At 46.5% G+C, this 26,981-nt stretch overlaps 1 protein-coding gene across 1 annotated transcript in view; it reads right to left on the bottom strand.

The window, feature by feature from the left end:
• Positions 1 to 5,925: 5,925 nt before the first annotated feature.
• Positions 5,926 to 26,981, bottom strand: part of ARHGEF25 (Rho guanine nucleotide exchange factor 25) — a 62,758-nt gene continuing 41,702 nt past the window's right edge. Inside the window, exons 8-16 of the mRNA XM_044443319.1 lie at positions 25,961 to 26,050; positions 24,337 to 24,429; positions 20,607 to 20,657; positions 20,047 to 20,124; positions 19,311 to 19,505; positions 18,523 to 18,703; positions 17,474 to 17,682; positions 9,242 to 9,346; positions 5,926 to 6,433 (exon numbers count right to left, since the gene is read on the bottom strand). Coding sequence (XP_044299254.1) covers positions 6,323 to 6,433; positions 9,242 to 9,346; positions 17,474 to 17,682; positions 18,523 to 18,703; positions 19,311 to 19,505; positions 20,047 to 20,124; positions 20,607 to 20,657; positions 24,337 to 24,429; positions 25,961 to 26,050 — 1,113 coding nt within the window. The 3' untranslated portion in view covers positions 5,926 to 6,322. The remainder of the gene's footprint in view (positions 6,434 to 9,241; positions 9,347 to 17,473; positions 17,683 to 18,522; positions 18,704 to 19,310; positions 19,506 to 20,046; positions 20,125 to 20,606; positions 20,658 to 24,336; positions 24,430 to 25,960; positions 26,051 to 26,981) is intronic.

The following is a 26,981-nucleotide window of genomic DNA, read 5'->3' on the forward strand; positions in this document are numbered from 1 at the left end:
GAACTGTAACATAGATGGACACCCACACTTTAACCGTTACCCTACCATAAGTTGTATGCAAGCAAATCATTAAAGCAGCTCCACCAAATAGGGTTGTGGCTTTTCATCTGTACCAGGACTGAGAACATCTTTCAGCAAAAGGGCCAAATGTGTCAACATCCTGTTGCGAAAAGCTCTCGCCACCAAGCCTTAGAAAAGGCCCTTCAATCTTTCAGAAGGGAGAAACTTAGGAAGCCACGGTATGGTCAGTGGTTGGGGCAGAGGAAGTAAGGCCCTCTAAGGAACCTCAGAAGGACAGATTGGGACCCCATGAGGGCCAAATTTGTCCCCTGGTTTGAGGATCCCGGCTTCTGATTTATACTGTTATGTGGGAAGTTGCCACAGAAAGGGCAAGGGTCCCTGACATGGACTGTTGCGTGTGTATATCTCCATGCCTGGCTTTGCTTCTTCTAGTGAACTGCCTCTGACTAGACGAGAGAGAGTAGCGAGAAGGTTCCCTCATCAAATGAAGTTGGCCTGGCAATACTTCTGCCCTAATCTCAGAACGATGCAAGGAGGCAGGTGCTAGAAAAACCATGCTGTTTCATCATGCACTATCCAGTTCCGTTTCCTGTATCCCTGTGACCACCCAGATCTTTCCAGGAAGCCCACACAAATACAACCCGAGCGCAAAAAGCTTTCCCTTGGTTTCCACCCCAAACCACACCCCATCTGAAACTGGATTTCTGTGACATATTACCTTTAAGTATGTAGGTACAGTAGAAGACAGGCACTCTGCACATGCTCCCTACTACACATCCTTTATGCTCCTGTTTACAGTTCTGAGGGTAATCCTGGACTGAAGTCTATCTGGCAAGCTTGCAACTACTCTGCACTGTCTTAATCTATTTCAACCATCAGCTCCTGGGCAGGGACACTTCTGTGGGATTTTCTCCCTCAGGAGCCAAAATAATTCTGCTCTCATCTACTGCAAACATTTGGGAATACAGTTCTTGCAGCATGCCTGGCTTGAGCACAGGTGATCTACCAAGCTGTGTGAGGCCAACCACCCAAGTATAGTGGCTCAGTGGGACCCCGTGCACTTTTGCTGCCTTCCTTTGGCTGCAAAACCAGGGCAGGGCAGCCATGCCATCCCCAGAGCTGTCAAGCACCAAACAGGCCACAATCCCAGTTGGCTGCCCAAGATGTTGCAACAATATAGCTCATCATGTCATGCAACAGCCAATGGGTTCTGGAGGACATGCTACCCACAGCAACAAGCCACCCTGGCCAGATTTGCATAACACAAGAATATGTGTGATTTGCCAAATTAGCTGCGATATGCACAGCTTCCCATGTTGTCCAAACCAAATACGTTGTGTGGTGATGCTAGCTTCAAAGCACCCCAGAACCCGTGGCTTGCTGCAGGATTCTGGGGTGGTTTTGATGCCACCCCTTGCCTTGCACCACACCGTGTTCAGACAACACTAGAAGCTGTGGAGGAAATCAGGCAAATCATGCAGTGTGTGACTGGTGGGGGCGGGCAGGCTTCTTTTCCACTGCTGGTCGTGTGACCCCAACTCACAAGAGGGAAATAAGTCACTGCAATCATAAGACTTAGGCCAATAGTTGTGGTGGGCCTGTGAATGTTGTTAATACAGAATAGAAGTGGACCCCCCTTTTAAGTAGGTTCTCCTTTGTTAAAATAGGCTGCATTGCCTTTGCTATACGAAAGAGCCAAGCTTGATTCTTTTGCAGACCCTCCATAGTTCTGGATGCGTTATACAAACTGAGGGAACAGAAAAAAGCAGTTCTAGCCTGATGGACGCTTTCTCTTCCGCAGGTGACATGCTGTCCACAGGGTTTATTCTAATGTGCAGCTGCTCACGTTTTGTTTGTGAAACTGAGATTTTTGCAGTCAGGAATAGAGGCTTTAATAAGGAACAGCACAGCATCTTAAATAGGTAATAAACAAGATCTAAATGATTATTACTGGTTTTTTTTTCAAAATATTCATAACCTTATTATATATTGTTAGGACCTACTGCTTAACTAGTCAGAAGCATGGATTAACTCATGTACCTACCAACTACATATGCAAATATACAAGTGATGCATTGCAGTACAAACACACACAGCAGTGTTGCCATAACTGTACAACTCACACTGAACCTTGCTTGAAGGCATTTGCAGATATGTTTTAAAACCACATCTTTCCTCTTATTTTAGAAGCTTTTTTGGTTTTGTGCTCTTGTTCAGTTATGCATGGGCACACTTGATACCTTGGGATCCCATTCAGCAAAGGGTGGCATATTGTGATAGATATATTCGTTTTCTGATTCAGGTGAGAGTTTGTTTCTGATTATGGCTTTCAAAGTGAAAATGCAACACTTGTGGTTATGAGACTTAATTGCTAGAAGACATGCCTTGAGTGTTGCCACATTTCTGTGGATTGTGTAAAAAAATGACCAAATAGGATAATGTAACCTTGCAAACATCATGGATGCTATCGCATTCAAGCAAGCGTTCTGCTAGGTCAAGGTCTGTACCTGACCAGCTCCCAGGTTTACTGCATCTGGTACCTACTGAAGATGGTAAAGGTCTGCAGCCAAGGAGGACAAAAGTAAGAGCTTATCTGCATCAAGGTGGAATGCAAGAAACCCACGTGCTGTTTTCTCATCAAGAGGCCTGGAGAGTGCCAAAACACTAGGACTGAACGAAGTAGCGAGAAGGAAAACTCTGTTCACCAGCCCTCAAAAAGCTTAGGGAGCACAAGCTAACAGCAGCTTCTGGCTTCTGCAATGTCCCAAAGTTCTCTGGATCTGAGCCTGATGTGTAGAAATCCTTGCTCAGCCTTACAAACTGCCAGAACATGTGTTCAACTCGGTTATTTGTAGCTCTCCACTAGCATTTCAGCAGAGGCACAAAGATTTTCAATTATTATCCCTCATTTTGGGTTGCAAAGGAGTCCACAAACCAGACTTCTCACCTATGGCGGACGCTCCACCTGTGACTGAAGAGGATGAATGCATGAAGACATGCCTGGCTGCTGTAGGCACACATGTCTTACCACAGGCTTCTTCAACTGCATCTAGCACTCCTTTTCCTCTTCAGGTTTTGTAATGACTTCCACAATCACATAGATGCTGTCACGTCTGGTTCAGTCCACCTCAGGGACAGCACCAATGCAGCGTCAAGACAATTCCTTGGTGACACTGTCTTTGTTACTTTCTACAATGCACTATATACTTTCTTTGTGGGCATAAGAGGTCACATATTGAAAGTCCATTTCAGTCCTGTGTACCTGTTCTACACTGCTACAGGGGGGAAAAAAACAGGTGCGAACTTACAATGACCCTTAGAGAAAACAACCACACACCTGGAGACAGTTTCTTTGCATTGTCCATAAATGTCAAGGAGAAGAGCGCCACCTTGTCTGTTGCTTTTTCATTGGCTCCGGATGCTGCTTTTTCCATAGAGGAAACCTGTGTGACACTCCACAGATGTGGTTGGCATCTCCACTCTCCTTTTGGGACTATCGGATGTCACTGTAAAAATGAAATAAATAAAAACTGATGGTTTGCAGGGACAGAGATGTTTGAGAGTACTGCTGGTACAGCAGAAACGGTTGTACTGGTAGCAGCAAACACTAGAGGTTCCTCAGCAGATGCCACTGAGATCTGAGATGTGAGTGGCATGTCAACAGGTGGTGCAGGAGTTATGTCAAGCCAGCAAAGACACCATGGGTAGTAGCAGCAGTGTATTGTTAGTACAGACCAGCACTGCAGAGAGCCTGGTTTTGCACTAGAAGCCTGGAATTCATGACTTTTTTGTCATTCTAATACACCTGATTTACTAAAACAAAAATTTAAGGACGAACAATTGACCATATGGGTTAAAAGAAAGCCTCATAGCTGCTTTTCTCCCTTCTGTCTAAATGTATCCCAGCAGATACAGACTTTGCCCTTGTCCTAGCCAGCAAGCATCTCCTTCCAAAGGCAAAGTGGCTAGTGAAAACTGGGCTGCACTCTAGCAATACCACCTGTTTTCTGACTACTATCTCAAGTAGCTACAGTTTTTACCAGCAGCCCTGGAACTGATTTCTTCCTTCTCAGCTTTTCAGCAACAAGAATTCACTCTAGTCCCTTTCAGCTGTCAGCTCAACAAGGGGCAGGCCAACTTTACTTCTTCATGTAGATTCTTCCTCTCCTCCTGCTCCTCTAATCTTTGAAAGGAAGAAAGGCAGGATAGAAATATAATAAATAAAATGTGCACTGCTTTGGGTTCCTTGGAGGAAAGGTGACATATAAATGCAATCAACAAACAAAAACTGGTCTGGAGTGGCTACTAGATCTTGGAACCAAGCAAACAACTCTATTTGTGTCAGATAAATTCGTAGGCGGGGCTATTAGCCATTTGCATGCCTCCCTGTCCTCCATATAAGTACAAGCAAATTCTCTGGCTCAGCATTTCTTATCCTGTGAATTACTGCATTGCTGCTTCAAAAATGTCCACTCCTTATGATTTCACAGCATAACAGAGTTTGTGTGTAGTGTCTTCTGGATTAACCAAAAACAGGCTTTGGCTTGGTTTAAGCTTCCACCCCAAAACAGGGTACTATTCTCTTATGAGGTCCCTGGATCATCAAGTGAATTATGACTTGGATGCACAAGCATGAGACCCACCTGTGCCCCTGCCAATTACTTCCAGAGTGGGGTGTTTGTGCATGCAGAGCAGCAGCCATGCTTGCTTAAACTGTGCCTGCAAAGAGACACAGCTCCACTTGCTAATCTTTTCCTTCCTCTCACTTTCACCTATGTAAGTAACTTGCTCTAATCACTGTTGAAATATACGTCCTTCCCTTGTATTCCATGAAGTGTTTGGGGGCAGGCACAGATCTAATTAATAATACTGATAATGCTATAATAATAATTACATACAGGCAGTTGTGCACCCACAGGTTCATCAATTAGCACAAATTCAAAAGCTGGGCATATGTTGGGTGCGTGTGCACACACACACACAGAGCAATATGCAGAGAGTCCAGATATGGGTGATTAGAGCAACATATAAATCTATTAAATTAATATATGCTCGGTGCCATATTGTAGTACATATTTAGAACCTCTGAGTTACTCCAGGGTAAATAAAGCAGCAGCAGTTGAGAAAGGACTGTGGGCATTGCCTCAGGATTTAAATGCAAGGAAAACCAGCTGTGTACATCTGTGAGGGTGGCATACACACCACGCAGTGCCATGTGTGCACCTTAAAATTTAACTCAGGTTCTTTCTGTAACTGAGTTCAAAAGTAAATTGTGACCATCTAGCTATCCTCATTTTTAAAAATAAGATGGGGTAGAAGGAGAGACTCGTGGAATCTCTCCTGCTAATAAAAGTGCCCCCCTTTTCTCTCTCTCTCACACACACACACACACACGAGCACTGTATATCCGTTCTGCACATTCTTGGACACATACAAGAACCACAGGGGCAGGGCTGATGAAATGGGCTTTCCACCCTGCACGGGCATCCTTAATTGTGGCGGGATGTCAGAGTGCTCTTGTAGTGCAGTGAAGGTGGTGTGCGAGTGTGCAGGATCTTCATGGAGTATGATACATGGCGGTGATTGGGACAGAGACAATCCGTCAGAGGCTCTTGGTTACATGTTGTAAAATGCTGTCTCTTAAAGCTTAGATTAAGTGAGTGGGGGAGTAGGGCGAATGGTGGAACACATTCATAGCACAGACAGACAGCCCTATAAGGAGTTATGAGGGGTTTAGTTTTATGCTAAACAACACAGAAATGGAAACAAGGAGAGGGATCTAACACACAGCGCACAAGCTAGTTACGGAAGAGAAGCTCCTAAGACTGAGCCATGTAAATGCATTGTGACTGGTGCCTGTGCAATTTGCCAGTCTTGGATGACGCAAAGACCTGGATCTCTGTGTTTGTTTTAACTAAAATCTTTATTATTACAACAAACAAAATAAAATTCTCATGTCACGCAATCCAACCGCCTTGTCTGACAGCCCTGACCTGAAGCCCTCTAGAACCCCACAGCATGCATATACGAGGGTTTGGGGGAGAGGGAAGGGCCTCCGGCAGCATTCCCTAGTCCCAATGTGGGGTTCCCGAACCCCAATATAGGAAGGGGACATCTGGCCTTCAGGAGCAGGATCAGACAGCAGCACGTGCTTTCATCCTGGTGCCGCCGCCGCCGCCACAGCCTCTCTCTCTCTCTGAGCCACCAGAAGGAGAGCGTGCAGAAAAGGAGGGAAGAGCCACTTGGATCTTCCCCAGTCTAAGTTCCTGGGCTTCACAGGGGCTGCCCCACAGTCCAAGAGTCACAGTTCATCCTCATCGAGTTTGGCGAGCTGGGCGCAGCCTTGAGGGAAGGTGATTTCCAGGACATCAGGTTCGGGGAGCAGTGGCCTGGCGTCATCGTCACGCGGGGCCTGAGAAGGGGCAGAGAAACGAGTCAACTCTGAAAATTCTCACAAGATCTTCACCCATGACACAGTACCATTGTACGGCTGTTTGCGTTGCATTGGGCTGAATCCAGACAGTCCTACTTTGAGCAGACCCATTAAAATCACACAATTGCATTAGTCCTGACTACCTTGTCCTGTTGGTTCCAATGGGTTTGGTCTGAATCTGGATCTGACCCCTTGTCAGTAGGCAAAGCTGGTACACAACCCTGTGTTGTGCTTTAAACAAACAAAACACTCTATGACCATGTGTTTGAATTCTGGCTCAAGAAAGCTACATGCTGCAACCTATTTAAATTATGAAAATGAGCACATGGACTGCTTCATTGCATCAGGTCGGGTTCCATCAAGGTCCAGCATTCTAGCCTGAGCGATCATCACCCCATGCACCACCGAGACACAGCCCCAGGTCAGTCTGTGGCAGGGACCGAGCTGACTGAGCACTGAGAGCCGGAGGGAGGAGCAGCAAAGCAGTGACACATTAGCTGTGGTCACTTGATTACAGCTACTCTGAGAGTGTCCCTCCCATCATGCTGGCCATCTTTCTCAGAAACCTTCTGCCCTGGGCCAAAGGGCACTGCCCATTGGTGCCTGTTTGATGTCTGTTTGGTGCCTGGTTGGGCCTGAGACTCCAGCGTTGGCCTGTTGGGTAGGTGGTTTGTAGTTGTAGGCTATACGATGATGATGAATTGTCTAACTTTGATTCTGTCTATTGCTGTTATTGCTTCAGAAATGTTTTAAATTCTGTAAATTGTGTTTATTGCCTCATCTAGCTGTTCTGATTTTGTCTTGTTTTGAACTCTTGTACCTTGTTTTACACTGTATCTTATTGTATTCTGTATATTGCATTTATGCATTTTGTAAACTGTCATTTTATGACTAAGTAGTGGTATAGAAATTTAATAATAATCCCTAAAAGTAACCTGACTGCTCTTTAGAAGGCCAGATCCTGAAGATGAAACTCAAATACTTTGGCCACCTAATGAGAAGGAAGGACTCCCTGGAGAAGAGCCTAATGCTGGGAACAAAAGATGGCAAAAGAAGAAGGGGACGGCAGAGAATGAGGTGGCTGGTTGGAGTCACTGAAGCAGTCAGTGTGAGCTTGAGTGGACTCCGGGAGATGGTGGAGGACAGGAAGGCCTGGAGGAATGTTGTCCATGGGGTCGCGATGGGTCGGACACAACTTCGCAACTAATAACAACAAAAAGTAACCAAGCAGGTTCCTCTGGAAGCTACAAGTAGGGCTGTTGTTTCTGGTGTTCAGAGGTATTTTTTCCTCTCTCCATTAGGTTTAGCCATCATGTCTAATAGACATAGACTGACCTATCATCCATAAATTTGTCTAAGCCAGTCTTCTCTAACTAGATGTTTTGGATCAAAATTTCCAGTATTCTTGACCATTGGCTATGCCAGCTGAGGTTGACAGGAGCTGCACTCCAGAATATTTTAAAAGGAAGGTTGGACACATTGAGGAAGGTTGAGGAAGGCTGATCTAATCTAAAAAAAACCAAACCAATTGCCTATATACATTTATTCTATATAGCTTATCCTGTGCTCCAGCAAATCACAAGGAAGGGCAAAGGTTGCTATGTACGGCTCTGCAAACCAGTCCCTAACCTAGTGAAAATGCACCCCCACCATACACGTGTGTGCAAAATTCTGCCTACTTCAAACACTTGCACTTGCCGTCACCCACAGAAATCAGCCTATCAACACTTGTCAATATCAGGGATTTTCACTGTCTCTTACAGCAAGGGCAGGAAAAGCATTGCTGGCATCTCTTCAGGTGCAACAGAGGTCTCGACCAATCGACCAATCGACCAATCTCCTAGACTTGAGAGACAACGGGGTAGAGCAGATGGTCAGGTCAGGACCAAGGGAAATTAGGACTCGGATCTTACACTCAGCCATGAAGACCTGGGCCAGTCACAATCTAACCTACCTCACAGGGTTGTTGCAACGATAAAAGTGACTTGAGGGGTGACTTGAACAATATTTGGTGTCATCAGCTCCTAGCAGGCAAAATGAACTGGTGCCTTGTCCTTTAGGGCAGCTTAAGGGGGACGCAGACCAGGAGAATGGTATGGGGGACAAAATGAAGCCCCTTCCTTTGATCCACTCCCCCTGCAGTTGCCTTGATCCTTAATAAGAAAGATTCTGACTAGCACTACATTCTTGCTCCTTAGAAAGTATGTTTAGGGAACTGTGTGTAACAAGAGGAAGGAGGACTGGTAAAGGAGAAACATGGATGACCCCCCTTTTGGCTCTGGCACACTCATTACTTGTGTACATCTCTGCACCCCTGCATGCACTGTTCTCATGGGCCACTGGCCCTTCACCGAAAGGAAGTTTGACAGCCTTGCTCTATGGTACTGATTTTAAACTGGGTTCTGGAGGAACCTGGAGTTTCCTGAGGAACCATTGGTGGTTTCCAAACTACAAGATCAGAAATGGTGGTCAAGATTTGAATTGTGCAGCTGGTACCAGATGCTGCATCACACTCCAATTCCCAGGTGTTCCTGTGGAATTCACAGCATACCCTCACAGTCCTGGTTAAGATCTACAAAAGGTAACATCTGGCCAAGCGGTAGAGACCGGTCTGTATGTAAACACGTAAGCATTCAACTTGAACCAATACTTAGAGGAAGGGTAAAGCAGCTAACCAACAGCTTTAGTGGGTGAACCAACAGGATCAGAATCCTCAAATTTTCCAGAATGAGCCTGAGTCCTCCTTTGGACGCGTGGGAGCATTTCCTGAACCCTCCCAAAACTCACCATATGCAGTGACTCCTGCTGGAGGGCACCTGTGAGCTGGACCTCAGAGCTCTCAGAGTGTATGTGAATCGGTTCAGGCCCTGGAGAGCTTTGGCTGCGAGGTGGCTGGGGATAAAAGGCAAAGTGGGGGGGGGTGTTAATGCAAGGAGACACACCCCACACAGAAGCTATACATCATGTCTTGGGGACAGGCACTTTTAATTTGGCACTGAAAAAGCACATAAGTCATAGCTTCACTAGTCCCACAGTCAATGTGGTGAATATTTTGACCTGGCAGTGGATAAAAAGCATGCACTGTGGTAATCTGATTAATCTGATCTCTCAGATAAGAAAAATATAGAGATATGCTCTCAGAAAGATAATGGTTCTTTGTGTTTTGCTCTCCCAGCCCCTATTCGAGATATGATAACAGTCATTTTACTTAATCCAGGAGTAGAATTCCAGAGAGCTGTACAAAAAGCACACAAAGCATGTCCACTCTACTGCTTCCAATCTTTCAATTAATTTCTAACAACAGAAGCTAGCAGTTTTGTCCCCCACCCATCAACCCCTCTCCCTCCAGCAGTCCTTCCCCCAACACTTTATTATAGTTTATAGAAATTAACATTTGATAAAATTGGATAATCAACCTAAAAATACAAGTTAAAATGTTAGCCAACACACTAAAACAATAATTTTTAAAGGCTGGGGGACACAACAATGAAATGCAGTGTCATTATTTACCAGACAGATGAACACAGGAACAATGACAATAATTATTTTCACAGAGGGATATTGGAAGGGATGCAGTTGGTCTAACAGTATTGAAATGGTCAGCTGAAATAAAGAGCGGAGTGTCCGCCATTTTGTTCAGTCTTTGACGACCGAACATATGCCCCCATGTGGAAAAAACTGTCACTACTAGATGAGAAAAAGTCGGTACTGTGAAAAAAGGGAAAGCATCGGTACTGACGAATATGTCCACTCCCCGACACTGACACTGAGTGGAGCCAGCGGGTGGGTTGTGTGACTGCACAGATGGCCTCTCAAAGAACATCAGTTACAGGTAAGCAACCTGCTTTTCTTCGTCGTGGCCTCTATGCATCACACATATGGGTAGATTAACAAGCTTACCATAACGGAAGTGTCCTCAACGAAGAACAGATGAAAGAACGGCTCTGCCAAAGGAGCAATCTTGCTGAGCCCGAATGTCTAGACGATAATGTCTGGTGAAAGTGCAAGGGTTCGCCCAAGTAGCAGCTCGACATACATCATCAATCGGGACTCCCAATGAGAAGGCAGATGAGGCAGCAACAGCCCTAGTTGAATGGCTTCAAGGAGCTGTGGCTAATTCAATCTTAGCCAGTTGATAGGATAAAATGATAGTATGGACTATCCACTTGGAAAGTCTCTGTGGCGTGACTGGAGCGCCTTGATCTCTGGTAGAATGTTTAACGAATAGTCTATTTGAGCGCCGAACAGATTCAGTCCTAGATCAGTAGAAGGCTAAGCAGCGCCGAATGTCAAGTGAGTGCAAGTGACCTTTCTAACAGAGTCGATGGAGACAGAAAAAAGGCAGGTAAGATAATATCCTGTCCCATATGAAAAGATGTGGCCACCTTAGGAAGAAAAGATGGATCGGGCTGCAAGACGACCTTTTCTCTGTGAAATTCAAGTAAGGAAGGTCTATGCGGAGAGCGCAGAGCTCATTGGCCCTTCGGGTCGAGGTAACTGCCACAAGAAACGCTGTCTTCCATGAAACCAGACGTAAATCGACTGTTGCCAATGGTTCAAAAGGAGCTCTTGTAAGCGCTTGCAAAACAACAGAGAGACTCCAGTTAGGCATTACTGGTCTGATTGATGGATTAAGATTATGAAGACCCTTAAGAAACCTCTTAATACTAGGTTGAGAGAAGATGGGTGATCCGTCCACCATGCCACGATGATAGGTGATTGCCGCCGTATACACTTTAATTGAAGATGGTTTCAGTCCGGAGTGGTGCAGTTCTAATAGGAACTGAAGGATTTGATGTATCAATGATGTAAATGGAGAGAACGAACGAGACTCGGCAAAGGTGGAAAATCGTCTCCATTTAGTCGCGCAGGGCTTCCGCGTAGATGGCTTTACAGCAGAATCAAGAATGTGTTGAATATCTGGATGAAAGGTTGTCGGATGCGATGGATCAATCCTCGGATCCGATGGTGCTGGAGGAACAAAAGAGGAAGTAGCGCTGAACGCAGCGGATTCAAAGGCACTGAACTCAGCGGATTCGAAGGCAGGATTCGAACCGCTTGAAGTTGCCATCGATACAGATGGCGCAAGGTTAGTTATCGGATTCGCCACGCTGTTAGGTTCAACAATAGTAAATCTGGATGGCGAAACGTACCGTCCTGTTGGGTTATGAGTTATGGAAGCAGTGGAAGATGAAGGTATTCCCCATGAGAGATGTCGAGCAGTGTAGCAAACCAAGGTTGGCACGGCCACCAAGGGGTAATTAGTATCCCCGTGGCCCGATCGTGTACTATCTTCGCTATCACTCTCATCATAAGAGGAATCGGCGGGAAGGCGTAAAAGTTCAGGTTGTTCCATGGGATCATGAAGGCATCCCCTAGGGATCAGTACACGATTCCCGCTCTCGAACAGAAAGCATCGCACACCTTGTTCTGTTGGGTGGCGAACAAGTCCACATCGGGGAACCCCCAGCGATGAAAAAGATAGTCGCATGTCTGAGGATCTAGCTCCCATTCGTGAGAGATGAACATGCGCCTGCTGAGGAGGTCTGCTTCCACATTGTCTGTACCAGCCAAATGGACTGCCATAGTGTAATGTCTCTCGGAATGCAACAGTCCCAAATCTGCATAGAAAGTCTGGCCAGAGTCGGGGACTTGGTTCCGCCTTGTTTGTTCAGATAAAAGACGGTGGCTATGTTGTCCAAAGTTATCTGAACGACCCGATGTTGGAGAATATCTTCGAAAGAACGCAGGGCTTTGAATACTGCCAACAGCTCCAGGAAGTTGATATGATTCGTGGATTCTCGATGAGTCCACATGCCCTGGGTATATAGGCCGGAGCATACTGCTCCCCATCCCAGAAGAGACGCATCGGCACCAAGGGTTATCGACGGGCATCGGGGCCTGAAGAGAACCCAAACAGTCAGATTGGCTGGGACCAACCACCAGAGTAGAGAATGGAGCACCGAGGATGGGATTCGAATCAACTTCGACGGTGAGTCTCTCTGTGGGTGGAACATCTTGTTGAAAAGTAGTTGTAAATGTTGAAGTCTGGCGTGTGGCACCACAGCAACCGAGGAAGCCATATGTCCCAGAAGCCTCTGGATGGACTTTGCCGGAACCGTCCCATCTCGTCGCATTCGATGGATGTGGCAAGCGAGAGTCTGTTGTCTATCCTGAGGAAGGAAGGCTTTTCCCAGCGTTGAATCCAAACAAGCTCCGATGAAGGTAAGCGTCTGCGTCAGAAGAAGAGAAGATTTCTCGGTATTAATGCATAGGCCCAGATCGTCTAATAAGGCACAGGTTGTATGGATGGATGTGAGGAGTCCTTCCCTAGACTGGGACACCAGAAGCCAGTCATCAAAGTAAGGGTAAACTTGTATGCCGTGGAGGCGTAGGAAAGCACAGACAGGGGCCATACATTCGCTGAACACTCTTGGAGCGGTGGTCAGACCGAAAGGTAGAACCGTAAATTCATATAAATGGGGTGCAACAGCAAAACGAAGGAAACACTTATAACTCGGGTGAATCGAAAAATGGAAATAGACGTCCTTCAAATCCAATGAGGCGAACCAATCCTCCTTCCTTAGCAGCGGCAAAATATTTTGAAGGGTGGTCATTCGAAACTTTTTCGTCACGATAAATCGATTTACGAAGAAGTTGTTGTATTTCATCGAGCAATACCGGCAAGCATGATGTAAACCAGATCGGAATCAATGGAGGAATGATGTCGAATTCTATCCGATAGCCGTGCTGGATGATGGATAATACCCACCAGTCAGATGTGATGGACTCCCAAATGGGGAGTCAGCTTTTCAGCTGGTCCCCAGATGAGAGGGGGGTGGGTATGGAAGGGATCAGAGGAATGGTTCGCCAGTCCCATCAATGCTGCCTCCTATCTCCGTCATAACGGCAATGGCTCTGCAGATAGCGTTGCTGGGGCTGTTGATGGCGGCATTGCTGTTGCTGCGGCCAGTGTTGGGGCTGTTGTCTAGGCTGATACGATTGTCTATAGGATGGACGGGTCCATGCCCACTTACGCCTAGTTTGAGTCTGAAGCTCCATCTGCCTGGCCGTGATGTGGGACTCATGGAGTTTCTTCAGCTTGTGGTCAGTTCTGGAGTGGAAAAGCCCAGACCCATCAAAGGGCATTTCCTCAATCCTCCATTTAGTCTCCTCCGGGAAGTTGGAATTCCTTAACCAGGCATGACTGCAGAGAGAGACGGCACCAACCAAGGCTCTTGAGTCCGTGTCCACATGATGCCTAGCTGTGGACAACTGCTGGACGGCGACCTGCATCGCCTCCTTGATACCCTGGTGGTCCGGGAGGGTTGAGATGATGTTGTGGAGGCATTGCATTATGAAGTATTGATACCTCGCCAACGTCGCCTCGTAGTTGGAAATGCGCAGCCCCAGGCCTGAGGCTGCGTAGACTCGCCTGGCCAGGGAGTCGATCTTTCGTTCCTCCTTGTCCCTTGGTGTGGTGTGGCCTCTCGCCTCTCTGCCCTGGGAGGACTCCACCACAACCGAGTTCGGCTTGGGGTGGCGGAGGAGGAAGGGAATGTCCTCCTCCTGAACCCGGTACATGGATTTGTACCTCCGAGACATGGGTTGAGGGTGAGAAGGCAAGTCCCAGGGTTGCGTCATTGCCTGTCGTAAGGTGGTGATCAACGGCAGGACGATGGAGGAGACGTCGTAAAACTTGTCCGTAGTGGGTCCCGGACACTGGACGGCGTTGATGTCAAGGGACTGGACAAGTCAGGACATCAGCTCCGTGAAGGAGACATATGATTCGTCCGGTGACGCAGGGACCTGGGAGGTCACAGCGACGTCAGGGGAGGTTGAATCGACCTCCGAACTGTCGGAGTCAGCACCATAATGCAGAGGAGCCGATGATGAGGACTCCACCGGAGAGAGGGACCGGCTACTCTCATCCCGAGGAGGTATCGGGGATGTGCGCCTCAGACCCGAGGACAGTGGACGGTCGCGGGAAGGCAGTGAAGACTGACCCCTAAGGGCGGGATAGAACCCGACGGAGTGTGGATCGTCCCAGGCTTGATAGTAGGAGTGATGCCATCCCTCGGAGCGCTGTTCTATGGAGTGACTCCTTTGGCTCTTAGGCGGGGACATCTCCACATCCACCTCCATTGTGGCTGCGGGCATAGGTGTGGACGACCTAGCCCTGGGGGGAGAATCTTGAATTTCCCCATCAGAAATTGACCCCCACTGTAGAGTTGGAAGCAGCTCAGCATAAAAGTCAGCCACACGGCGAGGGGACCCTTGAGGGGTAACCCTCATAGCCGCCTGAAGCACCAGATCGGGTGGAGTCGGTACAGTGACTGCCGCCAGTACCGAGGGGGCCGTCGAACCCGAGTCATGGTGTCGAGGGCGCTCCGGGTCCTTCGACTTTTTCGCCGGTTTCAGAGCCTTCTCCTTCCTGACTTCTTTGCTGATTTGTCGGTTTCAGCATGCTTACGCTTCTTGTGCTTTTTCTTTGGAGAAGCAGGTGGAGCCCCCATGGTAGACGTGCCTTCATCTGAAGGGCATAAGGGCGGAGTCACCATAGCAGAGCCAGGCTTCGAAGCAACGAGTGGGTCGGACTGCACGAGAGCCTCTGCAGACGATTCTCACGGTTTTTCCTGGCCTGCTTAGAGAAGGCCAGACAGTGAGAGCATTTGTCAGTCCAATGCCCCTCCCCCAAGCAGAGGAGGCATAGGTCATGCGGGTCGGTCGGAGACATCTTAGACCTGCATTCCGCGCATTTGCGGAAAGCCACTCGCTGCGCCATCGCAAGAAAGGAAAAAATAGGAGATAGTACAGAGGGTAAGAATATATTTTTGGTTTTTGTTTTTTTTTATAGAAGATCGAAAGAGAAGGTAGAACGATAGAGAACTATGAAAACTAACAAGAACTATAAGAACTAACAGGGCTATAACAACTGGGAGAGAACAATCGAGAACAAGAACAAGCTAGACGAGCAACGGTCAGAGCAAGAACGAAAGCAGCATGAGGCACAGCGAACGGCGGTCACAAAGACTGAACAAAATGGCGGACGCTCCGCTCTTTATAGGCTATGGGAGAGGGGGAGCAGAGCTTTCCCACCAAAAGCTTGCAATCTGCCAGCCAAAGGCACTGCGCAGGTGCAGCACCCATATGTGTGATGCACAGAGGCCACGATGAAGAACCAAACCTGCTCTAAACTTACTCTGCCTTTTCCCTGCCCTCTCTTCCCATCCTCTATAAGGTGGACAGGTGTGCAAGGTCCAGATAAGTATCTGCACAACGGTCCTTGGAGCGGAGTAGGAAGTAATAAAGGCTCATGGGGTGGACAAGGACCAGTCCTGCATCTCTTGCCCAGCACCTCATGGGCCGAGCAGTCTGGAGAACCAGGCAAGTACAGCCATGATGCTAGAGAAATGGGCAGCAGCACAGCCGGTTCCTTTGGAGGGCCTGGTGACTGAGTGAGCAAAGAAGCTGCCTCATCCAGGCAGGCTGCAAAGGGGATGATAGGCATTCTTGATTGACTCATTTGGTGACTGGTACTCGACAATTCTCCTCGCCAGCCCAATTCTTGAATGCTGCCTGCATAGATTAAGATCCTGTCGCTGAACATGTATTTATTGACTGGGTTTGCTTTGCGCCCAGCTTTTTAGTGAGAAAATAGCATTCAAGGCAGCTTACAATACAATCACAGACAAGTAAAACTTGATTAAAGCAATAATAGATCAACATTAAAACACAGCAACAAGAGTGTAAAGATAGCACCCAACCCAATAGACCTGCTTACCTGCCAAAAGTCTGCTTGAATAAGAACATATTTGCCTGCTGGGGGGAGGACAGCTGAAAGGGAGCCAACCTAGCCTCCCTTGGTTCCCCCCCACCCCCAGGACCTCCCTGGGTTTTAGAACCTCCCTAAAGTTGCCCTGGACCCCACTGTGCCATCCCCCACCACACTGGCAACAAGTGTCTGCTGCCAATCTTAATAAAGATGACTTGCCTCCTAGCATCCTATAAACCCCTGTTACAGCAACATTTTACATGTTGGAGGAGAAGATCTCTTTTCTAATTGTTTAGTACATACTTAGGCAGGAAGTGGACAAATTTAATCCATTAGCAATTGCTACAGAACCAGGCTGCAGTAGTTCCTTTGGATGAATGAACATGGGGGCACAGAGAGCAACCTTATATTTACATGCATGGCATGAACTCAGTGTCTTTTAACTCCAAAGACCCCATTATTTTTTTCCCAGCTGGAAAGACACAAGACACTCTAGTTTTATTCATATATTCATTCTATGTTTATAAACAGTTATAAATATTTTCCAATGCAATTTATAGGTGAGATAATAAAATATTAAATAAACTGGAGTCCCTTCCTCAGTATTTGCTGACCTGCCCTATTTTGCTAGGAAGCTAAGCCCTAAATTTTCAAAACATCTCTGCTTGGGCATCTCTTGCTTGGTTGACTCAACAAACAAAGCCTCCTGAAAGGTTGTTAATTCAGAAATGTTGTGGAAAATATTTTAATTTTTTGCCTTTTTACTCATTGGATTTTTTAAAATCAGGGGCAACCAGCTGTGGATGGTGCCTCGCAGCCACTGACTTCAGCTGAGGCTCCTGCAGTTGCTGCTTTGGTCCAGAGTCTGCTTTGCTGCCTCCTCATTTTCCTTGACTGATGAAAGGCTAGGGAGGATGGGTTTCACTTGAAGCATTTGTGGACTGGATGGGGAGCTCCGGCAGACCCAGTTTGGCCTGCAGATTAGAGGTTTCCAGCCCTTGATTAAAAGTATAAACATGTTATGAGTTACTAACCTTCCCCCAGTCTGGTGCTGCCCAGATGTGTTGGACTACACTACAGCAGAGCTGGCTGAGAATGATGGGAACAGTGGTCCAACTCAGCTGGAAAGCATCATGTTGGGGAGGGATACTGTAAGCCAGTAAAAAAAATGAACTGAATTTTAACCTGCCTTTTCCAACTACAAGCTCCTTTCATGTCCAAATTTGGAGCAATTATTACCTTACCTCTACAGATGGTGGATGTTCAGGTTGGGCTGGCCCAGGAAGGTAAAGGGAGGGCAGGGAGGCATTGTGGGTCTGGAGGCTAGATCCTTTGTTCTGGTCCATGGAGACTGAGGAGCAGGGTCGGGCAGGCGAGGGATGCAGGGCTCCTGTCCGCCCTAGACTGTGGGTCTTGCTTTCTCGGCGCTGGTACTCTATGGGTGATTGCAGTGCTGTGAAGAATGCAGTAAAGGGAATTGAGCCAGAATTTCAATTCTAGAAGGGAGAAAGTTCACCTTCACTAACAAAAAGATGCTGCCAACCAAAAAGGTTAGAGGTAGACAATTTACAATTTACTGCTGTTAGGTGTTTTGGGGTAGAAAATGAGTATGTAGGGAGTTGGTTGACATACAACTGTTCCCATCGCTGTGTTCGTTCTTTACTTGTAAGGAACTGGGAGGTATTTTTGTTTGTGCTTTTGGTAAAAAAAATAAAAAAATCCTAGGGACTGCTTAGTCTAAAATAGTACATTACATTCTAACACCCCATTCTTTGAAGTGTTTACAGAGCCAGACTTAATTATGTGTCTCCAAGCAATAAGACAATAAGTGACGAAAATGCGTATGTGTTATCAGCCCTGACAGGGGATACACTCTAAGTTTAATACAAACTAGTTAGCTCATCAGCAATTTTTAACCAGCCTCTGAAGTGGTTTCTTTCACAGTAGAAAGTACCAAAGACTATTCAAGTCTGTGAAAGGCAATAACATTTGTTAATAGATCAGTTTTGGAAAACTGTCTACTGGTTTATCCCCATCTATAAAAATTCTCCATGCTTCTGCAAAGCCCTGCAGTGATACCCCAGTAGCTTTTGTAGCCCCCCTGAGCAACTAGCAAGAAAGGGTAGGATATAAGTATAAATAAATGAATATTTAGCTCAATTTAGAAGCTAGGGAAATGAAGGGAAAATACTGAAGTATCAAGCCCCTGAAGAAGCTGGGTGTAAGTTTAAGCAACTCTGTGAAGTAACCCCATTGAACCAAAATAGGGGATTGAACGTCTTTGACCCCCTACCATTGAGGAAATCACGTTGTGTCTCCAAGATGAGGTTGATGTCGGCCACCCAGGCCTGGACAATCTCTGGTGTTGCAGCCTGCAGTACATAACGGATGGTGCCCCGTTCTGTGCCACGGGAGATCAGTGCAAATTTGCAGGGATCGTTGTCCACACAGGGCTCCAGGCCCAAACAGCTTACCTGGCATACAGAGGGGCAGTGGATAAGTAAAGACAACAGAACTGGAGCTTGCTGAAGAAACACTGGACCATATGAAACTCGGATGCATAGTTTTTCAGGCAATGATGCTCAAAACCAAAGAAGAATATAACTATCAATAAAATGGACACACACATAGAGACAGAAGCTGGATAGTCAAGCAGGATTTGGGTGCTTCTGCATGTATTCATGAAGTCTTATAAACTGCATGGTTCTCTGGATTTAGCTATATACATCCTGTGCTTTAAACATACATACATCAACATTCTGCAAGAAGCCAACCTATGTCAAGGTTGGCAGCATTATGCCATGTACAGTCATAATCTGCAACCTGTACAAAGTTTGTGAATCAAGCGGAAGTTGATCTTTTCTTGTTTTGCATCACTCCTGCTCTTTGCCCTTGAGATTTCACCAAGTATTGCCAACACCGTTGCTAGCCATAAAGTTAAGAAAATGCATGGCTGAGTTTTTCAAGATACTTAAGTTAACAAGCAATAATGCATCTGCAGAAACATGGGATATACAGCCTTGGATATGGGGCGACCCTGCTGTAAAGTGCCCCAGGAGGCAACTACTAGCCCTGTATTACCTTGATGCTGCTCTTGAAGGTATAAGATGGGGCGGCATATGGACCACGTCGCCGCTCCAAAGTCTCACTTAGGATGACAATCTGCTCAAAGAGAAAGATGCGGCGTTCACGACCACGGACCAGGATCCCACCTGCCTGCTCTGTCACCCAGAAGGTGTTCTGCTGCAGCAGCTTTCCCTGGGCTGTTAGGTTCCCCTGGAGAGGAGAGGTAGATCTTAGTTATTCAGCTGTGCAGAAGGTGCAAAATGGCCCTGTTTTCAGAGTGAAACGATGAGAATTAACTGTTGCAGATGGAAAATGTAAAACTAGGACTTTTCTTCTTAGCTTTCCACATGCAGAAAGCATTTGGCTTTTTTTCAGCTTGGAGCAGCATTGGAGCATGCAAAACTACAGGAAAAGCTGAACTACATGATATTTCTAAATGTGTAGTTTGGGCCTTAATTTTGCCCATTACTTTCCCAATTTCTCCTCTACTTCCAACTGTGATACTTTAAATTCACAGTTCCTGGGTTAATGCAGACTGAGGTGGAGAACCTACATAACAAATCAAATAAGAGCCCTTCATTGGACAGGTTCCAGGCTTCCCCCATAGCTACAAGACAGGAGAAGATTACTCCTGTGCTCCTGACCATACCTAGCTAAAAATCTGGAAGGCCTTCCAGAGTCCCCAGCTGACAGCCTGGCTCCCAAGGGATCAGCAGAATCTCCACCGCAGCCACCAACTCCCAGAGCCTACCTCAAAGCCCTGAAGACGACCCACATTCATCATGTCATTGCAGCGCTTGGGAACAAAACACATCACCTCCACAGCTTTCTGAAAGGCAGAATAAGGAAGGAACTTGGAAAAGGTGCTGGACCAAAAATGATCAGGACAATGGCTGACTGGAGAAGTAGGCAAGAACATCAGCGATGAGTAGGTAGCACCATCACTATTTAAAAGTATACCTGGATTAGACAACAAACACCATGCAGGCTGATGAGGCTAAAGGCCCAGGTCAAGGAATGTTGTCAGGTATGGATGCTGTTACAGCAGGGACTGTGAAATCTGTGTTTAAATTACCTCTTGGGTGGAAGTTTACACCAGGGAAAATGAGAAAGCCACAGCTCCCTCTCTCTCAAGGCTTAAGTAGAAAGAGGACAGATTCACAATGTGCCTAAACTGAGCTTTGTGTAGCCCTTGCAGGAGAGCTCTGCAAGTCCTGATTTAAAACCTGCCGTGGAATATCCAGTCTATACCTAATGATGCTGTGAAGGAACAATGGCTATGGGACAAGATTCCATGCATTCACCTCCTACCTCGAGCTGTTCTGTGTTGTTGCCAGCTTTGCCATAGTACTTCAGGAAATCCTGGGGGACAAGGGACGGGGAAGAGGAAAAGAATGCATATATTCTTAAGTGGAAGATGTAAAGTGATATTTGCTACTTTTTGATGACCAGGCTGGATGTGACCAGAGCTCTGGGCAGGATCTGGGGACTACTTTTCTGGTGCCCCCAGTACTGCTGCCAGCTATACAAACTGTGGAAACAAGGCCCCATTTCTCATTTGATTCTCCTCTATAAATTCTAATAAAGGCCAGAATAAGGGTCATTATCAATGCCAAGGAACTCAGACAGAAGAACAGACTCTAGATATACAACCTCACTCCCCATCATCAAAAATCAACAGGACCATTGTCAAGATTCCAAGATCACAAACAAGAAATGCTAGAAATTTCAGCTCTGTCACCTGGATGATTTTGTTAGCTCCATTCATGAAGAGACTTACTTTGCTATGCTTTACATACATGCGGTGCACATTATGATAATGCATTGTGGTGATTTGCCACAGTGGATGAGCTCAACAGATGTCTGGGTTGATTGTGGGTCCTTTGCTCACTCCTTTCCCATGTCTTAAAGGCAGTATTCCAGGGGACACCACTGCAGGAATGAGTCCCCTCTCCCTTCCTGATTCAAAGACAAGCCATTTCTAGCTCCCACAGTCCCTCTGTGGGCACAAATTAGGGGAACTCAAAAAGTTGAGAATCTTGCTGAAAAAAGAGGGAAATCCCCCCAACTTCCTTTCTTTGCTGAAAATTTATCAATACATGGGTTCCTCTTGACTTATCAGCTTCTCTGATGCGTCAAAAAAACTTGAGGGAGAGGAAGAAGGTTTTTAAGGCTCTGCTGTGCATTGTTCAGAATGGATACCAGCTGTCTCTGGGACATGGGTACCCCAATGCATGGGTCTCCAAGCCAGTTTGTAATGTTCCCATTAGCACTTTTGCAAACAGGTTGCTTTTGCATAAATGGAAATGTAAAAAAACACACAAAAAGTTGTTTTGTGTATATATTTCCAGGTGCAGATTTTTTTAAAAAAAAACATTGAAGCCAAAAATACCAGCATATTTTAACATAAATCTCCTACTGAAAGTAACTGTCATTTTGACCTTTTAGAATAGGGCAAAAAACCTGCACAAAAGCCAAGAAACCACCAAATTGACAAAAGAGTGTTAATGATTCCTAATGACAACAGATGGTCTCTTGAAAGGGCACTTCACTGCATGGGTGAAGGAGGTAGAGGACCAGTGCCTGAAAGATGAATGCATGATATCAGTTTGTAGCTGGAAGGAAAAGGAGATACAGAGACATTCTTGTTAAAGAAATGTCTCTCTGGGAATCTGTTTCAGACTATGCTGTTTACTCACAGGAGTGGATTTGCCTTCACTGATCCTCTGTTTGTATATTTATAAATAAAACAACAAGCCCAAAGGTTACAAATAATCTAAGTCTTCATGCAAAGGAAACTAAGCCCAGCAGTGATGACCCACAGACCTTTTACCACTCAGAGCAGTGAGGAGCATGTAAGAATAAGTATCAAAGATCTGAAGGGAAGCATCAAGGAATGGTTGCAGTCAAGAGTGTACACATGGTTGTTGTTCTTGGTCAGGAAGTCGTATCTGACCCATCGTGACCCCATGCACAACATTCCTCCAGGCCTTCCTGTCCTCCACGATCCCCCGGAGTCCACTCAAGCTCACACCAACTGCTTCAGTGACTCCATCTAGCCACCTCATCCTCTGCCATCCCCTTCTTCTTTTGCCATCTATTGTTCCCAGCATTAGACTCTTCTCCAGGGAGTCCTTCCTTTCATTAGGTGGCCAAAGTATTTGAGTTTCATCTTCAGTATCTGGCCTACTAAAGAGCAGCCAGGGTTGATCTCCTCTAGGACTGACTAGTTTGATCGCCTTGCGGTCCAAGGGACTCGCAGGAGTCTCCACCAGCGTCACAATTCAAAGGCTTCAGTTCTTTGGCACTCAGCCTTCCTTATGGTCCAATTTTCACAGCCATACATTGCAACTGGGAAAACCATAGCCTTGATTATACGCACTTTTATTGGCAGGGTGATGTCTCTGCTTTTTAGCATGCTGTCTAGATTTGCCATAGCTTTCCTCCCTAGGAGCAAGTGTCTTTTAATTTCTTGGCTGCAGTCACCATCTGCGGTGATCTTGGAGCCCAGGAAAATAAAATCTGTCACTACCTCCATTTCTTCCCCATCTATTTGCTAGGAAGTGATAGGACCAGATGCCATGATCTTAGTTTTCTTAATGTTGAGTTTCAAGCCAACTTTTGCTCTCTCCTCCTTCACCCGCATCAAAAGGCTCTTTAGTTCCTCTTCACTTTCTGCCATGAGAGTGGTATCATCTGCATATCTGAGGTTGTTCTCCCAGCAATCTTAATTCTAGCTGGTGATTCATCTAGCCCCGCCTTTCTCATGATGAGCTCTGCATATAAGTTAAATAGGCAGGGCGACAGTATACAGCCTTGCCAAACTCCTTTCTCAATTTTGAACCAATCAGTGGTTCTGTGCCCAGTTCTCACTGTTGCTTCTTGACCCACATAGAGGCTTCTCAAGAGACAAATAAGATGGTCTGGTACTCCCATTTCTTTAAGAACTTGCCACAATTTGTTGTGATCCACACAATCAAAGGCTTTAGCATAGTCAATGAAACAGAAGTAGATGTTTTTCTGGAACTCCCTAGCTTTCGCCATGATCCAGAGTATGTTGGCAATTTGATCTCTAGTTCCTCTCCCTCTTCGAAATCCTGCCTGTGCTTCTGGTAGTTCTCAGTCCACATACTGCTGGAGCCTAGCTTGTAGGATTTTGAGCATAACTTTGCTAGCATGTGAAATGAGTGCAATGGTGCGGTAGTTTGAACATTCTTTGGCATTGCCCTTCTTTGGGATGGGAATGTAAACTGACCTTTTCCAATCCTGTGGCCACTGTTGAGTTTTGCAAATTTGCTGGCATATTGAGTGTAGCGCTTTTACTGCAACATCTTTTAGGATTTTGAATAGCTCAGCTGGAATACTGTTGTCTCCCAGACTTCCTAAGGCCCATTTGACTTCACTTTCCAGGATGTCTGGCTAGAGGTCAGTGACCACCCCATTGTGGTTATCAGGGACATTAAGCTCTTTCTTGTATAGTTCTTCTGTGCAATCTTGCCACCTCTTCTTAATCTCTTCTGCCCGTTAGGTCCCTACCATTTTGGTCCTTTATCATGCCCCTCTTTGCATGAAACGTTCCCTTCATATCTCCAATTTTCTTGAAGAGACCTCTGCTCCTCCCTATTCTATTGTTTTCTTCTATTTCTTTGCACTGTTCATTAAAGAAGGCAGTTCATTTAATAAGGCAGTACACATGGTGGGAAGCACCAATTCACTGCCTTGTCATGTTCAAAGCAGCCCTAACCACAGTTCCAGCTTTGGAGGCAGATACAACTACTAGCCATTAGGTGGCAGCAGAAGCCACCAGATGGGTTAGCCACTCCTTTTCCTTTCCCCACATTCCAGTGGTTTCTTCTCTGTAGGTGACATAGCTACTGCAAGACTTAGACATCTCCTCAAAAGACAAAACACAACACTCCACTGCCTACTTGCGTCTGCTGCTCTCCTGATCTATATGCAGTCTTCCCTCCCCAGCCACCTACCACCAACCCCTGCATTGCTTTAGCTTTGGAGGGCAACACTCCACCTCCCGCTTTAGCACCTTAAGCAGCAGTTGGTATTTCATGATCCTCTGTATAGGTTTGATGAGCAAGTCACTGAGCTGCAAGCGATGTCCCAGTTCTTGCTTCATTTCCTGCAAGGGAAAATAGTGTGAAAATAGTGTGGGAGCACCATCATCCCGCCTTCTATATTCCCACCTTCTCTGCTGGAAAATTATCCTGCCCCCAGAAGCTTTTCACTCACATGCCTAGGAAGACCCTGGACCCCTTCCTACATGGCTGCTAAAGCAGGGCTGAAGAATCTGTGGTCCCCCAGCTGCTGTTGGGCTATACTTGCCATCATCTTTGATCACTGGTCATGCTGTCTGGGGCTGATGGTAACTGTAGTCAAACAAGCTCTGTGATCCAGTAAGCTCTGGAAGGCCACCCATGTTTCTAGAGCCTGCAGTCCAGTAAGTTCTCCACCCAAGCTTCCAGCCTCAACAGCAGATGGCAGCAAGTGCAGCAGGTCAGTCAAGATACTGAGCTGCTAATGCAGAGGTTTCCAGTTCAAGTCTCACAGTGGCCAAGAAGACACCAGGTTACCTTAGGCTACCCATTGCCCCTCAGCCTCAGAACAAAAGTGCCCACTACTGGCAGTGTGTGACAAAGCTTGCATGGCATGCTAAAGGTCCAATCCTGAGCATCTCCTTCAAAAGGATCTCCGATGGCAAGAATGAGAAAGGCCTCAGGAGAGCAACAGCGGGTTGGAGACCCTGAGAGAGCTACTGCCAGTTAGAGTAGCCAGTACTCGACCTATAGCAAAGCAAATACAACATATGCCCAGAGCATCTCTTGGTGCAGAGAAACCCTGCCAGGATGGGCACCTTGGGGCAGCTTGCAGTCAAGATCTTGTCTCAGTGCAAAGAAGCTACAGGAAGGTGCCATTCAGCATCCTGGGGAAAGACATTCCTTTCCCATTTAGTGTGAGGGCAGGTATTTCAGGGGGAAAGGGCTGTCTTGTAGCCACAGCCCAGATAAAAACATGCTCCCTGTGCCTATTCAAAGAGTCAGTCAATGCATGCAGGTCTCTGAGGGGCATGGCTTCGACACTGACTCTCATGGCAGCTCTTACCTCAAAGCAAACTAGAGCGGAAGGGACATGGTTCAGTGGAAGAGCAGATGCTTTGCATTTAGATGGTCCTGGATTCGATCCCTGGCGTCTCCGGAGAGCGCTGAAAAATTTCCCACCTGTAACCCTGCAATGCTATTGTGGCTGGTTGGTATCTACAATACTGGGGAAGATGAACTGGGTGTCTGATGCGTTATAAGGCAGGTTCCTATGCACATGCAGCTTAGATGTCAGGAGCTGAATCCACTCGTGTTGCATATCACAAATACTTTTCAGGTCTATCATGGCATGTAAAAATCAAGCCAGTGTGTGTGTCACTTGCTGCATGTAACTGATTCCCGCCTGCCCCACCCCCAGGATGGGAGCTGCTAGGTGTTAAAGAGGCTGCCAAATACCCTGGAGTTTATTTCTGCTGGCTCGGAAAGGGGCACGAAAGTGTGGGAGACAGAGGCAGATGGATCCTGGCGGGAGACTGAGTCACCCACAGGCAAGCCATGTGGCAACAGTGGTAGCAGGAGAGGACAAGGCTGCAGCAAAAACACAGAGCCCCTTACCTCAAAGTAAGTGTCAATAAATTCGGACACAACATGCTCAGATTTGGGCTTGTTCTGACAGTAAACAACGTACATGTGCAAACGGCGCTCCTGGAAGGCAAGATGGAAACCATTCAGTGGAACACTCAAGACAACCCTGAACATGGCACGTGGCACTGTAGCTTGAATACAGGCGTAGAGTCAGGGTCATCTCCTTGCTCAGTCATGCAGATCATTAAGTGGCCTTACCGAAGCCACTAGCCCTGTTGAAGGCCTCAGAACAATCTTGGGTAGGGATAGTCAACCTGTTTTGTACAGCAAAGACCAAGAAGAGTCCTGTAGCACGTTTACAAACTAATAAATAGCTCCTGTGAACCAGGATCCACTTCATCCTAGCTTTATAAGGGTGGTCAAAACGCCAAGGAAATGCCAAAAAAGGCAGTAGCACTGTCCTATTTCTAGGCAGAGCACAAATGAACACCAGATGCAATCAGCATAGCACTCCACTCCCCAGCCCATAATCTGACATTACTTTTTAATTGAATTACACATTTATATTCTGCTCCATATCTATTCAGATTCTGGAGCAGTGATCAATCAATGATAAAATGAGCAATGCAACCATATTAAAATGCATGTTTGTAAGAGCAACATATCAATAAAAACAGTGGCTGGTCAGGCAAAGAAGGCTTCTTCTAGTAAACATGTTTTCAGGAGGCACGAATTTTGGTGCCTCCCGGACCTGCAGAGGCGAAAGCTTCTGCAGCAAGGGGGTCACCATACCCTGTAGCAGCTCTTCTCTGGGTACACTTCAACTGGGCCATGAGTACATGCAGAACCACCAGAAGCATGTGTTCAGATGACCTCAGTGATAGGGCCAGCTGGTAAGGAAGACAGCATCTCAATATGATGGTTCCAAGTTGTTTAGGGATTTATGCACCAGTCCCAAAAACTTTAAACCTGTCCTGGGAGTGAAAAGGCAACCAGTACAGTTCTGCTGGCAAAGGACCTGCATGTTGAAAATAGCTCCTGACAACAGCAG

Source organism: Varanus komodoensis, unplaced genomic scaffold (genome assembly GCF_004798865.1).
Source record: "Varanus komodoensis strain SLA01 unplaced genomic scaffold, ASM479886v1 scaffold41, whole genome shotgun sequence".
NCBI lineage: Eukaryota > Metazoa > Chordata > Lepidosauria > Squamata > Varanidae > Varanus > Varanus komodoensis.